Source organism: Terrapene carolina, unplaced genomic scaffold (assembly GCF_002925995.2).
Source record: "Terrapene carolina triunguis isolate 2854851 unplaced genomic scaffold, T_m_triunguis-2.0 Scaffold96, whole genome shotgun sequence".
Taxonomy (NCBI): Eukaryota; Metazoa; Chordata; order Testudines; family Emydidae; genus Terrapene; species Terrapene triunguis.
In genome coordinates this window covers 62,513,392-62,527,799 of record NW_020664447.1, presented here as the reverse complement: position 1 = coordinate 62,527,799, position 14,408 = coordinate 62,513,392, and the positions used below count along the sequence as shown (strand labels likewise).

Genomic DNA, 14,408 nt, shown 5'->3' with positions numbered 1-14,408 from the left:
TTACCTTTTTCATATGCAGGTTACTTAGTCTGTGCTGAAGTTTTGAGAAATAAACCAGTTCAATGTATCTCTTATAAATTTCTTAAAAGATTAAGCAAGCAGTTACAAACAAACAAGTTCAAGTGAAATATGTCACCAGCTAACTTATAATTTTTATAAAGGTATAATACAATGGTCAAATTGAGGGTACAAGTCAATGGTTCAATTTATCTGGCTAGTCAATTACTACATTTAGTAATTTAATTATGAGCAAGTTAAGGAAAACAAGCTTCTTAAAGTTTTACAGGAAGGTTAAGGGGAGACATTCCTTTTGACTTGAGCAGTTTAGCTCAATGTCTGCTAAGAGGCAAAGGCTATTGCCTGTCTTGGTTTTAGGGAAATATAGCTCTTAAAATAATTTTCCATAGATTCCCTTTTGGCTTTTTCTCCCATTAACCTTCACTGTTTGAAAATTTTTGTTAAGCTTGGTTTGTTTAATACATTCCCCTCACCACTTTAACACAATGCCTGCATCTTTCTGGCAGTCTGGCACAGACACAGAATGATTTATAAAATCCCAGACTTATAGGAACTTTGGAACAATATTGGTTTAACCCAGAGATCTTTTTCTGTTTCAATAACTCCCTTAGAGGTTTGGTGTCTACTTTGGAGAACAGTTAGTAATTCATAGAGAGACACGCATACATCCACACAGAAACTAGTGAGCGTTGGAGTGATTTGAGCATCCTCAAATTGCTTTAGAGAAGGATTTTCACACCTTCCTAAAACCTTTAGCTCACATGATTGTCTTAGTTTGGATCTAAATTGATATTAACTGGTGTCTTTGATGATGATGCGATGTAATTTAAGCATATTCGCATGTGAGGAGGAGGGTTGGTCTCTTCTCTCTTAGTTGTACTGCATGGTTGGCTCAGTTGATGTTGTCTTTTACCACCCTTCCTTTGGATAACCAGTCCAGAGAGGAAGAGAGTAGGATACAACTTGGGGTGTTGTGTTGATGGTTGGCATCTTTTGTAGGGCTCGGTGACTTCTCTGCTCCTCCCCATGGGACACTCTTGTCCAATCATGGATTCCAGGATGTTGGCTATAGCTCATCATGGAACCATGACCTGGCATCTTGCTATTCCTTTACAAAGAACCTTTGCTTTCTGACTTGTCCCAATACTTCCCTAGCTGTCTTTTTGAGAGAGAGGAAGTGGAGAATTTTCCTTACTGGTATAAATCTAACAAAAGTCTTTTCTCTTCTCCCCCCAACACCCCTCCCTTGTCCTTTCTCTCAATTCAGATGACCGTGAAAGAGCAACAAGAGTGGAAAATTCCTCCATGCATTTCAAACTGGAAAAATGCAAAGGTAATTAAGTTGTCATAAACTCAGCCTTTAATATTGCATCCTGCTGAGAGACTTCTGTGAATGATCTGCAGCCTGAATAATACTGGCTTTAAACCTCTAGCGCTCAGTAAACTGTCTGCTTTCAGAATGGAGAACAGTTGTAGAGCTCAGTTTTTCTCTCTCCTATTTATTATGAGTGTCAAGATGACAGGAGCACAGAGCTGATGGGGAATATATTGCTTCATGGAAGAGATTATGTGTGTTGAGAGAAGAAATGCTATTTAATAAAATCCCTATAATATTGCAGTATGTGGAGCTTGAAACCAAAACCTCTGGGTTCTTTGTGAAAGTCAATTAAACTGATAAAAGGGGAAAGTGGCATCAGAGGACAGAGTGCATTTCTTTACACTCACTCAGACTCTCCAGATAGTTCTCAATTATGCCTTCTAAAACTAGTGCATTTTCCATCTCCAATTTAACTAAATTATTCCCCGGCAGGGGACGTATGTGTTGTGCCATTCAGCAAGAACAATAGGGGGTCCCACTGCTTCTGTCAGTAGATCAGTGTTTGCAGGCGATACTATTATAATATTTCAGTGACTATTCTGACCATTCTCTCAAAGTTGCTGCTGTGCAGAAATTCCAAATGAAGGAGGCAGGAAAAGCAACATGCTGTGGTACTTTTTCCTACCCAAATGCAACTGTTTAACTGTGCTTGACAGTGATTAGAGGCTCGCGTTTTAGGTTAAAACTGTTTAAACCCTAGCTAAGCAAAAACATCATAGAAACCTGTCTTAAATATCTCCCAAAATACCTGCAGTATTCATAGACTTGCATTTTTGAGGTGGAGGCAGACCCTAACTATCTCCCAGCCTCACTGGGAGCCTTGTCTCCTGGGGACACAGAGTCCTGAAGTGACTAGTGTTTTATATGTATTAAAAACAATTCAGAGAAATCAGCTTTTAAACACAGATTTTAAAACTGGCTACCACCAGAAACAGTGCGTCACTAGTTTTTAACACAAAGTCAAGAGCTGAGATGTATCAATTGCAGATGATCACTCGCATCCCAGTAAAAGATGCTAGTTGAAAAAATAGATGATCCTTGTGGAAAAAAGGAGACTGGAGACGAGGCTTGTATTCTCCAGCATAATTATGCAAATGCATGAAAAGAAAGTCCACTGAAGCATATTAACGACGGGTAAAGGTTTTGATTTCCTTGTTCAGTATTCCACATTTCTTTTTGGTGATGAAGTGTCTGTCTGTTTTCACTCTAGGGTTACACTATTCCATTAGACAAGCGTCTGGCTGCAGATGGCAGAGGACTGCAGACTGTTCATATTAATGAAAACTTTGCCAAGCTGGCTGAGGCTCTCTACATTGCTGACAGAAAGGTCAGGCTGTTGTTTAATCTCAGTGTTGTTATGGTTGGTTTAATTATTTTCTTCTGTGTATTTTTATTTCCTTGGGAAAAATCAACTGAGTGACGTTGTAGCTTTCTACTCCCATCTTCCTCTTGGGTTGACATGAGACATATAAGTCGTATCGTCAAGATATTTGAATCAACAGCTCAGCATGGACTGGTCTCCAGGGAGCTTGTGGCTCTTTTCTTACCCCATGTCTACACTTTGGGGGGAGGAGGGGGGAAGCTAAGTCGGTCTAAGTTACGCAACTTCAGCTACGAAAATAGTGTAGCTGAAGTCGATGTACTTAGAGCTACTCACCATGGTGTCTTCACTGCAGTAGGTTGACTGCTAACACTCCCCCGTCAATTCCATGTACGCTTCTCACTCCGGTGGAGTACTGGAGTCGACAGGAGAGCGCTTGGCGGTCGAGTTAATCGCGTCTTCACTAGACGCGATAAATCGACCCCTGCTGGATTGATCGCTCTGGAGGTAAGTGTAGACATGCCCTTAGTCTTAGCTGCTAGGCTATGTGGCTACCTGGTTTTGTTTCATGTTTACAATCTGATTCCTATTGAAAACAAAGTCTGTTTAGTGGGCAGCTTCATAGCTGTTGCTCTCCTTGCATCCCTTGCCCTACCAGCATATTAACAAGTGTTCTTAATCTCATGCAGGCTCGTGAGGCTGTGGAGATGCGTGCCCAGGTGGAGAGAAAGATGGCACAGAAAGAAAAGGAAAAGCATGAGGAAAAGCTCAGAGAAATGGCCCAGAAAGCCCGAGAGAGGAGAGCTGGAATCAAAACCCATGCTGAAAAAGGTACATCCCTCCTCTCCTTCCCTGCAAGAAATCTTGTCAGGATATTAAAGTTGCTTTCATGTTAGTTTGAACCCTTTGAACTAGTTGGAAGAATATGAGAGCCTATGTTAACTAAACTCAGACTGCGATTGCTAAGTACAGCAAATGCTTCTCGTGGCTTGAGTGATCTAGAGTCAACTCAGCTAGTTAGTGGGAGTGCAGTTTGATTTTGAGCCCCAAGCTCCCGTGTCAGTGAATGCTGCAGAGGAGGTTCTTCAGAAAACTAGAGATGCACTCTGACCACAACAAGGAGCAGCTTTTATGGATTTGTAGAGGGAACCCTTGACTTAAAGGAGGGGCTAGGGCAGCGAGAGATTGGGGGGAACAAACTAATTCACTTCTGTTGTCGAGAGTGTGCCGATATTTCCATTCTGATTCTTTTCACGGGACTATAACTGAGTTACATATTTTATGCCAACCCACAATAAGACAGTCACAGGCCAAGAACAAATCTGACTTTACAAAACATAAATGAGCTTTTTTTTAAGTCTTAGAGGATGTCAAACAGGAATTTTTTTGCATCCCTGTAACTGGGCTTATTTTAAACAAAACTCTGCAGGCTTTAGTTCACACTGAACATTAGACCTGTTAGTTACTAAACTGTGAATCCCAAGTACTGGAATAGCTGTATGCTCTGGATTGAAATATTATGTCAAAGATCCAGGTACCAGCTACAAAGAGCAAACATACTGTCTGGTGATAAATCCACTCAATTATTGGATGTTCTTCCCTACAGCTGGAAGTGCGTGCATGCCAAGGCTTGTTCTTTGGATACTAAAACCTAATTTTAATAACACTTCAAAGCATAACTCTTCTGTAGTACATGGGGACCTATCCCTTGACACCCTTTAACTTCCATGGGAGTTGCCAAGTGTTAATCCCCAGGCGTTGCAGAGAGAAAAGTATCCCTTGAGGATTTAACTTAAACCCCTGAAAGCCAAGAAAATGTGAGTCAGACAGACTGCATCCTCCATCTGTCTTGTCAAGCCCAGGTGTTAGAGAAATGCTTTCAGTGTCATTAGAAAGGGATGTTTTAATTCTGCTTTTTCACTTTGTTAAACATCTAATTTAAAAAGTGGTAGAGCCCTTCATCTTCTGTAAATCAACACTGATTTCAGTTACTGCAGTGGTGACTGGTTTAACTCTGTTGATTATACTTGTTATTTGATAATCTTAAATGTGTTTGTACAGAGGATGGAGAAGCTAGAGAAAGGGACGAAATCAGACATGACCGTCGCAAAGAGAGACAGCATGACAGGAATCTTTCCAGAGCAGCCCCTGACAAAAGGTGAGTCAGGAAGAGCAGCTTATCTAATTGCTGTATTCATGCAACTCCCTTCCTAGGCGGTGGAAATAACAGTAAAGAAGTTTCTACCCATGGCCAAGTTTGGGTGACCTGTATTGGTGAGAGGGCTTCACTGGTATTCCTCCCTCACTTTCCGTTACAGGATTTTAAAAGCTTTATCAGCATTGCCAGTAGTGTGCGTAAGTTCCTGGAGTAAATGTTTAGATCACACAACTCAAGTTTCACAGGATGTCTGCAAAGCATTTAATTTCATGGAAACTGAGTTTATAGGATGTGCACTTTGATCTTAAGGAACTAACACTAAAAACCCGCATTTGGCCCGTACCAGCTGATTTGGGCTTAGGGGCTATTTAATTGCAGTGTAGATGTCTAGTCTTGAGCTGGAGCCCAGGCTCTAGGACCCTGAGACGTGGGAGGGTCTGAGTGCTCAGGCTGTAGCCTGAGCCCAGAAATCTACAGTCCTGCAGCCCTGGGAGCCTGAGTCAGCTGGGATGGACCAGCTGTGGGCTTTTAGTTGTAGTGTAGACATACCTGCAATTAGTGAAAGATTTGTAGTAGTTAGTATGGCACTTAGCCCCTGGGAAGCTAGTTTTCTTGATCAGAAGCTATTTAACTCAAAGAGCTCTCAAACTTATGTATATACCCTGAACCAGAACCATTTGTCTGAAGGCATTTATAAATTCTGCAAGCATGCTGAGGAATTTAGTTGTGAACCAAAGTTTTAGTGATACAGAGCCTAGGAACCATGTAAAGTCTCAGTTGGGATGAAATTCTGACCAGAGGTCAAACTGGAAACCTGCTGTTGACTTCAGTAAGGCCAGGATTTCACCCCGGTATGTGGTTCCAGTTCATTGAACCGTTTTGCTTGAATTAAATAAGTTTGAACTCTTTAGGCTACACCTGCTAAGCCTCTGTGTTTGCCCAGACCAACTTTTAAGCTCCCAAAGACCTCAGAGCTTGCACTTTTGAAATTTTTGTGGTGATCGGCTCTGAAATTAACCACCCAACCTCCTAAGATTGTCTTCTGTACTGGTTCTAATTGAAAGCAAATATAGAGGTTTCTAAACCCAAACTAGTTTGATGTGATGTTAAACAGTGGAAAAGCAAACTCAAAGGCCTTCCCCAACTAAAGCATGACTTCCCCAAAATGTCTCCTGTGCCAAGAGACCACGTTAACCTTCAGCCTAAAAAGGGAAGTTGCGGGGTCAAAATCCAGCTTCTGATGGAAACTGTCTTAGTCATAGCTCCAACAGCAGGTCATGATTTTTAATCTTAACTTTAATAATTTTGATTATCTTCCAACTGAATGTTAATTTTGTTACATTTTTAACTCAGGTCAAAGCTGCAGAGAAATGAGAACAGAGATATCAGTGAAGTTATTGCCCTGGGTGTTCCCAACCCTCGGACATCCAATGAGGTCCAGTATGACCAGAGGCTTTTCAACCAGAGCAAGGTAAAGAAATGAGACCCCTTCACACTTGTGTTTATTTCTAAAAGGTGAATGTTGGGCCAACTCATCCCTTTGTAGGGACAGTCCAGTGCAGAGAATTAGTGACCCCTTTCTGCTGGATGTACAGAGGAAAGCTTTGAAGGCAGACAGACATGCTGTAAGACAGAGCAGGAGCCACTTCAGCTAGCTGTTCTGATTCCCTTTCATTTAGTGCTGAGATACTAAAGTGATTGGATACTCTCTAAATACTTAGATGAATGATGACCCTCTGTCAAGGGAATGAAGGAACTTCATTTGAAACACTTCTCACCAAATCCATAAAGCAATAAGAGAAATGTGCTACTGCGACAAGGAGGCATATGGTAAAGACGTAGATTCAGAACAGGAAGTTAATAGTAGCTGGAAAGTGGCAGATTGCAACTCCATGTTTTACTGCTCATATTGAAAATGCTTCTCAAACAATTGTCACTTGCAGTAAGTTTTATTTAACTGGGTCCCAACTGTACTTTGAAATCAACACTATCACTGAAGTCTAGTTAATTGACAGAACTGCACGTGCCCCTTTGTCCTCCTGTCAAGTGACTTTACAATAATTTTTCCTATTTGTTCTCACTTCTTGTGAAAGACCCCCAGGAAGAAGAAAAATTTACACAGCAGATGTTTGTAGCACTGAGAGTTCATGATCAGTAGACATTATATATTGTACCTCCCTGTAATTCATCAGCTTAATGTTACCTCACTGAGCTTTTGAAAACGCTCATATCCTACTCTGATTAGTACCTCACATATTATCTATTCTCTTCTCCTTTTCAGGGTATGGACAGTGGATTTGCTGGAGGAGAGGATGAAATTTACAATGTCTATGACCAGCCGTGGAGAAGCGGTAAAGACATGGCCCAGAACATCTACAGACCTAGTAAAAATGTGGACAAAGACATGTATGGAGATGACTTAGAGGCTCGAATAAAGACTAACAGGTAAGAAAACAGGAGAAACTCAGCGTCTTCCTGTGCCATTTAAAACAATCTGGACTGAACATCATCTCTCTTCTGCTGCAGGTTTGTTCCAGATAAGGAATTTTCTGGCTCAGACCGTAGACAGAGGGGCAGAGAGGGACCCGTTCAATTTGAGGAAGATCCCTTCGGTCTGGACAAGTTCTTGGAGGAAGCCAAACAGCATGGGGGTTCTAAGAGGCCCTCTGACAGTAGCCGCCCTAAAGAACATGAGCATGAGGGCAAGAAGAGGAGGAAGGAGTGAATAGACTGACCTAATTGAGAACTAACAATGGACTATAAACTGGGACTTCATGCTCATGACATTTTTAATCTATCAGCAGGAGTGTACAGTGGATGGTCATACATGAAGCAATTTAGCAGTTCTGTGCAGTGTAGACAGATGTGTGTAATGATTCTTTTAAGTTCTAACCAGGACAACCACCCATGGAGAACAGGGGAGGGGGAAGATTGTTTTGAACCATTCAGGGGCATATTATCTTTATGCAGGGCTTTAGCTATGCTACTCCCCTCTGCCCTATCAGCACTCACAAGAACTCTGTCCCAGCCTCTCAGGGTAAGATACCCTTGCCTGGAGCTTTAGTTTTTTGTTGTTGCTTTTTTTAAACTAGCAAAGCTTTTACTTAATATGATATTTCTCCTTGTGTATATAGCTAACCCCCTGCTTATGCTGTAATAAATGGAATTTGGGGGAGCTTGTAGGATAGAGTTCTTATGATTCACTGTTCCCCTCCCAGCTCAAATATAAACTATACAGCCGCAGCAGGGGGAAACAGCTGGATTCTGTTTTAAAGTCAAATACTCTCACACTTCCCATCAGTAATGTTTATTTTAGACTTTCTTTACATGTTGGTGAAATAAAGTCTCCTGCTGCTGCTAACTCATGTCAGCTACTCCTTCATTTGCATACTGGCTTCGAAAACTTCTGTGTTTGTGCTCTTGAACCTGGAGCTGAAATAGTGAAAGCAGCTATTTAAACCACAATTGAAACTTCTATTCAACTTCAACAGGAGACAACTGACATATCTTCCATCTCCACTGATCTCATTCTGGGACAGATGCTCTCAGAAGGTATTTTGCTCTGCTACACTTGCGGTTTCAGGAGCCATAAGTATAGATACTAGGTTCCCAACAAGAAAGTTGGAAATAGCTGCTGCCCTGTGGGAGGAAAATCTTAATAGCTTCCCCAGAACAACACGTAAAACTAGTGGAAAGTAACTGTCAAGGATTAAATGGGATAAACTGCCTATGCATAGTCTTCTACAGGGAGGAAAAATGGTCATAGTAGGGAAAGGGTCCCAAACAATACTGACAAAAGGCCTTGTTCTGTAAGGAAATGAGTCCCCCCCGAAAGGATGGAGTAGTTTGGGGCAATCACTGACTTCAGGAGCCAGTGTCTTGTTATTCCTGTAACTGAGGCCACTAAAGGAGACAGCAAGTGGTTGGGCTCTACTGTCACCACTTTTCTGATACTTTGCTCTAAAGTTGTTGCATTAAACCTGGACAACTCAGTTGTCTGACTCTAGCATTATCCACACAAGTTTTGGGGCATTGAGCCAATACATTCAATGTGGACATGAGGCAATATACTGAATTGCACAAGCAAGAAATGAAAAATTCAGGTGAGGGAGTATGCCTGCCCTTTGACACAAAACTCAAGGCTTCTTCTGAATCCTCATGTGGTGCTGGATTTCCAGATAGCCTTAGTGGCCCAAAACACCACCTTCTAGCCCTTCTGTACTTGGCTGGAAAGGCTTTGATTGATGGGGAGTGTCATCCAGATCTTTGACCTTCAGTATGAGTGTGTGCAATATGCTTTACATGAGACTACTTCAGCTATGTCTACACTGCAATTAAACACCTGCAGCTGGCTTATGCCAGCTGACTTTGGGGGTCTGTCTACACAGCTGTTTAACTGCAGTGTAAACGTTTGTACTGGACCTTGGGTTTTAGGACCCTACCAGGGGAAATGATCCCAGAGCCTGAACTCCAGTCCAAGCATCTACACAGCCGTTAAACAGCTATGTAGTCCCAGCTCTGCAAGCTCAGTCAGCTGGCATGGGCCAGCTGCGGTGTGTGGGTGTGTCCCCATCCTTTAAGGCCACTCTTTTTAGTTGTGGTTATATGAATGACACCCGTGCCAGGGCTCCCAGCCCCATGACTGACCCTGTTCCCAGCCCAGGGCTGGGATTGGGGCCAGGAGTAGAGCTACACCTGGCCCCAGCCCCTTTACTCCATCCACATCTTTCTTCCCCCTGCCCCCCGAGGCACAGCCCGGCTCGCAGACAGGGTAAGGGGGGCTGCAACCATCAAAAGTTTGGGGACCACTGATATAGACTGTCCCTAAGTTTATATAGCTGTGGGCTACATTCAAGGCTGTCTTGGACAGCCCTCTACTCTTGAATTTGTTTTCTTCCTTTTAGTCCAACATGAGGGAAGTTTGACTTTCAAGAGACACTGCAGAGTCTACTTAGTCACCCTATCTGGAAAAGAGGTTTGGGATAACTTCAGAGAAAGTTCTCAGTAGTTATAGGTTGGAGTGTTACAGTTATCAATTTTACATTACTTCTATTGTAGTGTTTAGATGGTTCATCCAACTTGTGTTGGGTGAGGCACACGGAACACACCTCAACAACCCTGGGCTACTCAAAAGAAGGTAAGAGTTCAGTTTCTTTTATAAAATAAAATGTTCATTTAAAACAAGCTGTTACCTTGACACCTTCTAGGATGTGGGATTCCTTCTGTAATGCATTGCGAAGGCCTTCTTCTGAAGAGTATCCAACCCAGCAAAAACCTTTATGAAATCCTGTTTCTTTATCCTAGCCACCAAATACAAAATAAAATGTAGCTCAATAGACTGACAAAGTACTACATATACATTGTTACAACACCCTCTTACAAAGTTTTTCATGGTAAAGATCCTTAGTTCACTAGAGAAAATTAAATACTTTCTTTCCGGAGCCCATCATACCCTTTCCAGAACACTTGTGCCCAACTGCCTTGTGAACTTGAATTTAACTGGATACTGCCTCCCCTCCCCTCCCAACAACTTGAGTCCAGTAGCCAAAAACATTGTCTTTTCAACATTAGTTTGAAAGGCTGGATAGCACAGAGTGGTTATTTGTTCAAGACTGAAGGCATTATCTATTGTCTACCACAAGTGGCAGCATTTAAATGAGAGGTTGATCTAAATCACAAGCCTGAGCCTTGGAAAGTGAGGGAACAGGATTACAGCAGTAGTCTAAGATACTATTGCAATCTGCTTTCCTAGTAAGACAAGCAAGATGCATAGGGGGGGAAAAAAATCCATGACTTCCTAAATTCCTTTTAATGGACTTGCCACTTTAAAAAGGCATTGCTATCCACAAAGAGGAAAGCCAGCTACAATAGCCAAATCTGCCAAAGTACCTCAGGCCTGAGCTACAGCTAGTTAGGCCTGGGTCCGCTACACAGTTCTGCCACTGAATTTCAATCATGACCAGCAGCACCACTTCCAACTTGTGCTGAATCTTCTGTCTAGACATTAGCCTTGTCATAGTGTGAGATTTGTAGTGTCCCGTAAAGAGTGGTGATAAAGACATCAGTTTTATTTTTGGAAATAAGATGATTCCCTGCAGTGCCCAATAATTTCACGCACTTCCCAAGTGGTCTCCAATTCTTATTAAACCTACTCTTAGGTAAAATGATCAGTTCACAACAAGAAATTTCAGGGGGTTGCTTGTTTTGTTGTCCAGCTGTAGCTTACTAACATTGGGGTTATCAGTGAGGGGACAAGATACTTTTATCGTGTTGAAATATTAATTTTTGAGAAACTGGACTGGTAATCAGTGTCCTACCAGTTAAGACAGCTTTAGAGAAATATTTTAAACTCACATAGAATTAAAGTAAAGGCAAAGATGCATCTGCTATACCTTCAGAATGGAATTTATTCACCACCATTCAGTCAGAATATTTTTACATAAGACAACTGAGAAAAGTGAAGCAGCAGAAGCATTGTTTAGATGAGCCACCATGCATCAGCCAGCTGCCATTTTTCCTAACAATGGGTGTCTTCCCATATCTGTGAAGCATCCACAACCATCTTCCCAGCTTAAGTAGAATAAAGGATTTTTTTTTTTTTTTTTTTTTTTTACAGCCACCCCATTTGGCCCCTTCATTGCCTACCAAGAGGCTGCTGTGAAGCAGCAAAAATCACTTTTCAGATTATTTAACACACAGAATCAAATACAGTATATCCAGTTAAGCCAAGTTAACACCAACTAAGGCACCTACTTGTATAACATCTTGCATCATAGGAGTTGAACGAATATAGGAGATTATGATGCCCACTTTGCTGATGGGTAAAGTAAGGCTCCAAAAGGTTATGTGGCCAAGCTCACTAAGTACATCAGCAGGCACACTGGTAATAGTAACCAAAAGTCCAGACTCCCACTTCTAACATTCTGAAGTGTTTTCCAAATATTAGCTATAACTGCTTATAAGAATCTGAAAGCATGAACCACAAGAGGTATATGAGTTATTTAGGGTGGCCCAAGGAAATATAGTAAGGAGACGAAATTAAGGAAAATTTGATCAGAATACAAGAAAAGGCTCCCTAACAGTGATAGACAAAGCCATGGAAAAAATTCTCAAGAGAAGTAGTGGAAGTCTCACTGGGGACTAAACTAATTAAGCATTTGTTCATAGGGAACAACCCCAAGTTAGTGGGGAAAGTTGGACAATATGAATTCATAGATACTTTCCAGCTCCTGTTGATTATATCATAAATAACATGATGAATAGCAGTGTTAATTTACTTTGGATAAAGGGAGAATTAGCTAAAGAAAGGCAGATACTCACAACTGGCAACAAGCATTTTCTTACAGTCCCAAACTGAGCAAAATAGTCTTTAAGTTCCTCTGTGGGAGAAAAATGTACAGTCACAACGAAGTCCACAACAATGGGCCTGTGCCTAAGACCCCACCGCTGTGAGACGTGCCCATCCCTCCATCACACGCATGCCCCCTCAAGGGCAGCACAGGCTGCCCCGCGATACACGCCCCGCTCCACCCACGAGGTTGGCCTCTCTGCTGGAGCAGACTGGCGTGGCATGGCGGGGGGAGCTATGGAGCCGCCCGCCCCGCTGGAGTCCCGGACAGGAGACAGCTACTGCCGGGCGGGGACCGGCTCCTGCTCCCCTCTGCGGGCCGGACAAGGGGCTCTGCGGCCCTGGGGACCGGGCCCGCCCCTCACACCGCCCCGTGATTGGAGACCCGGACCCGTCCCGGGGGGCCGGCACGGGGAAGGGGCAGCCCTGCCACCCGGACTCACTGGTGGCCACAGTCCAGTGGATCCGGGACACGTAGAGCTCGAACGCTCGCCGGGAGGAGACGCGCGTCACCGCCATCTTGAAAGGAGACGAGCGAATTCTGACCTCCGACCTTTTCCCGCTCAGCCAATCAGATCCGAGCCGTCCGTCGGCTTTTGCTCCCGCGGGTCCGGGGGGGTGGGGTGATGAGAGGTTGCCATGGCCAAGATGGCGGCCGCGGTCCTGGCGCGGGAAGGTCGGGAAGACGCCTTCCGCCGGCTTTTCCGTTTCTACCGGCGGCGGGACCTGCGGGGCGGGCCCGACTTGCGGGGCGTAATTGATTTCTCCGCTGCGGGGGACCAGGTAACTGCGGGGAGTGGGGAGATGCCGGCGTCCGCCGTTCTCCGCTCCCGGGCACCGGCCGCCGCTCTCGTTCTCAAGTCCCCCCTGTTCTCCATTCCAGCTGAGCCGCAGGTCTCCTACTCGGGCATTGAGTGCTCTGGGAGGAACAGGAGCGTCAACTCGGCCCGGGCTATTCACTGCGCTGCCCACCCCCACCTTTAAGGAAATCGTCAGTTTGGTTCCTCTCAAAACCATGAGATGAGCTCAAAACCGTGAGGTGCTAAAAACGCTGGGGCTTTGTCTTGGCTTCCTGGTTTGTGAGCCCTCATCGCGTTGTCAACTTTTCCCTGCTGCAAGCACGCGGGCTAGGAACCTGTGTGCTCAAGGAAGGTGGAAATTCGCCTGTGAGGGCCTGACTCTAGGAGCTGGGCGCTAGGGAAATCATAGGGTGCCATGTAACTAGCGCTACACTCTGAGAATTACTTGTGGCACCTTAGAGACTAACAAATTTATTTGAGTATAAGCTTTCGTGGGCTAAATATATGCTAGTCTCTAAGGGTATGTCTACACTACGACATTAGATTGAATTAATAGAAGCCGGTTTTATAGAAATCGGTTGTATACATCCGATTGTGTGTGTCCCCACATAAAATGCTCTAAGTGCATAACGTCGGCAGACCACGTCCACAGTAACGAGGCTAGTGTCGACTTCCGGCGCATTGCACTATGGGTAGCTATCCCACAGTTCCCGCAGTCTCCGCCGCCCATTGGAATTATGGGTTGAGATCCCAATGCCCGGATGATGCAAAACAGTGCCGCGGGGGGTTCTGGGTACATGTCGTCAGGTCCCTCCCCCTACGTCACAGCAACGGCAGACAATAGATTCGCGCCTTTTTACCTGGGTTACCTGTGCAGACAACATACCACAGCAAGCATGGAGCCCGCTCAGCTCAGCTCACCATCACCATATGTCATCTAGGTGCCGGCAGAGTTGGGACTGCATTGCTACACAGCAGCAGCTGCTAACTGCCTTTTGGCGGTAGACAGTGCAGCATGACTGGTAGCCTTCATCGGCGATCTGGGTGCGGGCAGCTGTGGGGCTGGCAGCCGTAGGGCTGCATTGCACCAGCCCCTTGCCTTTTGGTAGAAGATGGTATATTACGATTGGTATCCGTCATCATCGTACTGCAGTGGCTGTCGATCATGGGCACCTGGGCAGACAATGATGGTTATCAGTCGTAGTATGCCATTTTCTGCCATGCGCCCTGTTGGCTCATCGCACGTTAGCAGAGTCGTAGTATGCTATTTTCTGCCAAGTGCCCAGTATTGTCTGCTAAGCACCCAGAAGAGGCCGAGGGCGATCTGGGTGCTGGCAGACATGGGGCTGGCAGACGTGGGGCTAGATTGCTACACAGCAGCAACC

The 14,408-nt window shown here is 44.2% G+C and overlaps 3 protein-coding genes across 3 annotated transcripts in view; 2 read left to right on the top strand and 1 right to left on the bottom strand.

The window, feature by feature from the left end:
* The window catches only part of SNW1 (SNW domain containing 1), a 21,067-nt gene extending 12,831 nt beyond the window's left edge, over nucleotides 1-8,236 (top strand). The window contains exons 8-14 of the mRNA XM_024192815.2: nucleotides 1,286-1,351; nucleotides 2,607-2,723; nucleotides 3,407-3,548; nucleotides 4,779-4,875; nucleotides 6,229-6,346; nucleotides 7,157-7,320; nucleotides 7,402-8,236. Coding sequence (XP_024048583.1) covers nucleotides 1,286-1,351; nucleotides 2,607-2,723; nucleotides 3,407-3,548; nucleotides 4,779-4,875; nucleotides 6,229-6,346; nucleotides 7,157-7,320; nucleotides 7,402-7,600 — 903 coding nt within the window. The 3' untranslated portion in view covers nucleotides 7,601-8,236. The remainder of the gene's footprint in view (nucleotides 1-1,285; nucleotides 1,352-2,606; nucleotides 2,724-3,406; nucleotides 3,549-4,778; nucleotides 4,876-6,228; nucleotides 6,347-7,156; nucleotides 7,321-7,401) is intronic.
* On the bottom strand, nucleotides 8,167-12,772 carry SLIRP (SRA stem-loop interacting RNA binding protein). The gene is made up of 4 exons (XM_024192817.2): nucleotides 12,667-12,772; nucleotides 12,196-12,254; nucleotides 10,068-10,175; nucleotides 8,167-8,307 (listed from the first exon to the last, which is right to left on the bottom strand). Exons 1-4 carry the CDS (start codon nucleotides 12,740-12,742, stop codon nucleotides 8,233-8,235), a joined length of 318 nt encoding a protein of 105 aa, XP_024048585.1. The 5' UTR covers nucleotides 12,743-12,772; the 3' UTR covers nucleotides 8,167-8,232.
* Nucleotides 12,773-12,831: 59 nt separating this feature from the next.
* Nucleotides 12,832-14,408, top strand: part of ALKBH1 (alkB homolog 1, histone H2A dioxygenase) — a 26,816-nt gene continuing 25,239 nt past the window's right edge. The window contains exon 1 of the mRNA XM_024192816.2: nucleotides 12,832-13,006. Coding sequence (XP_024048584.1) covers nucleotides 12,863-13,006 — 144 coding nt within the window. The 5' untranslated portion in view covers nucleotides 12,832-12,862. The remainder of the gene's footprint in view (nucleotides 13,007-14,408) is intronic.

What these genes read in the sequence shown, in the direction of transcription:
- SLIRP (XM_024192817.2), bottom strand. Translation starts at nt 12,742, where the DNA reads ATGGCGGTGACGCGCGTCTCCTCCCGGCGAGCGTTCGAGCTCTACGTG. An exon ending in GAAAATGCTTGTTGCCAGTT is followed by an intron (nt 10,176 to 12,195) that starts GTGAGTATCTGC and finishes TTTGGTGGCTAG; the next exon opens with GATAAAGAAACAGGATTTCA. An exon ending in ACATCCTAGAAGGTGTCAAG is followed by an intron (nt 8,308 to 10,067) that starts GTAACAGCTTGT and finishes TCACTATTTCAG; the next exon opens with CTCCAGGTTCAAGAGCACAA.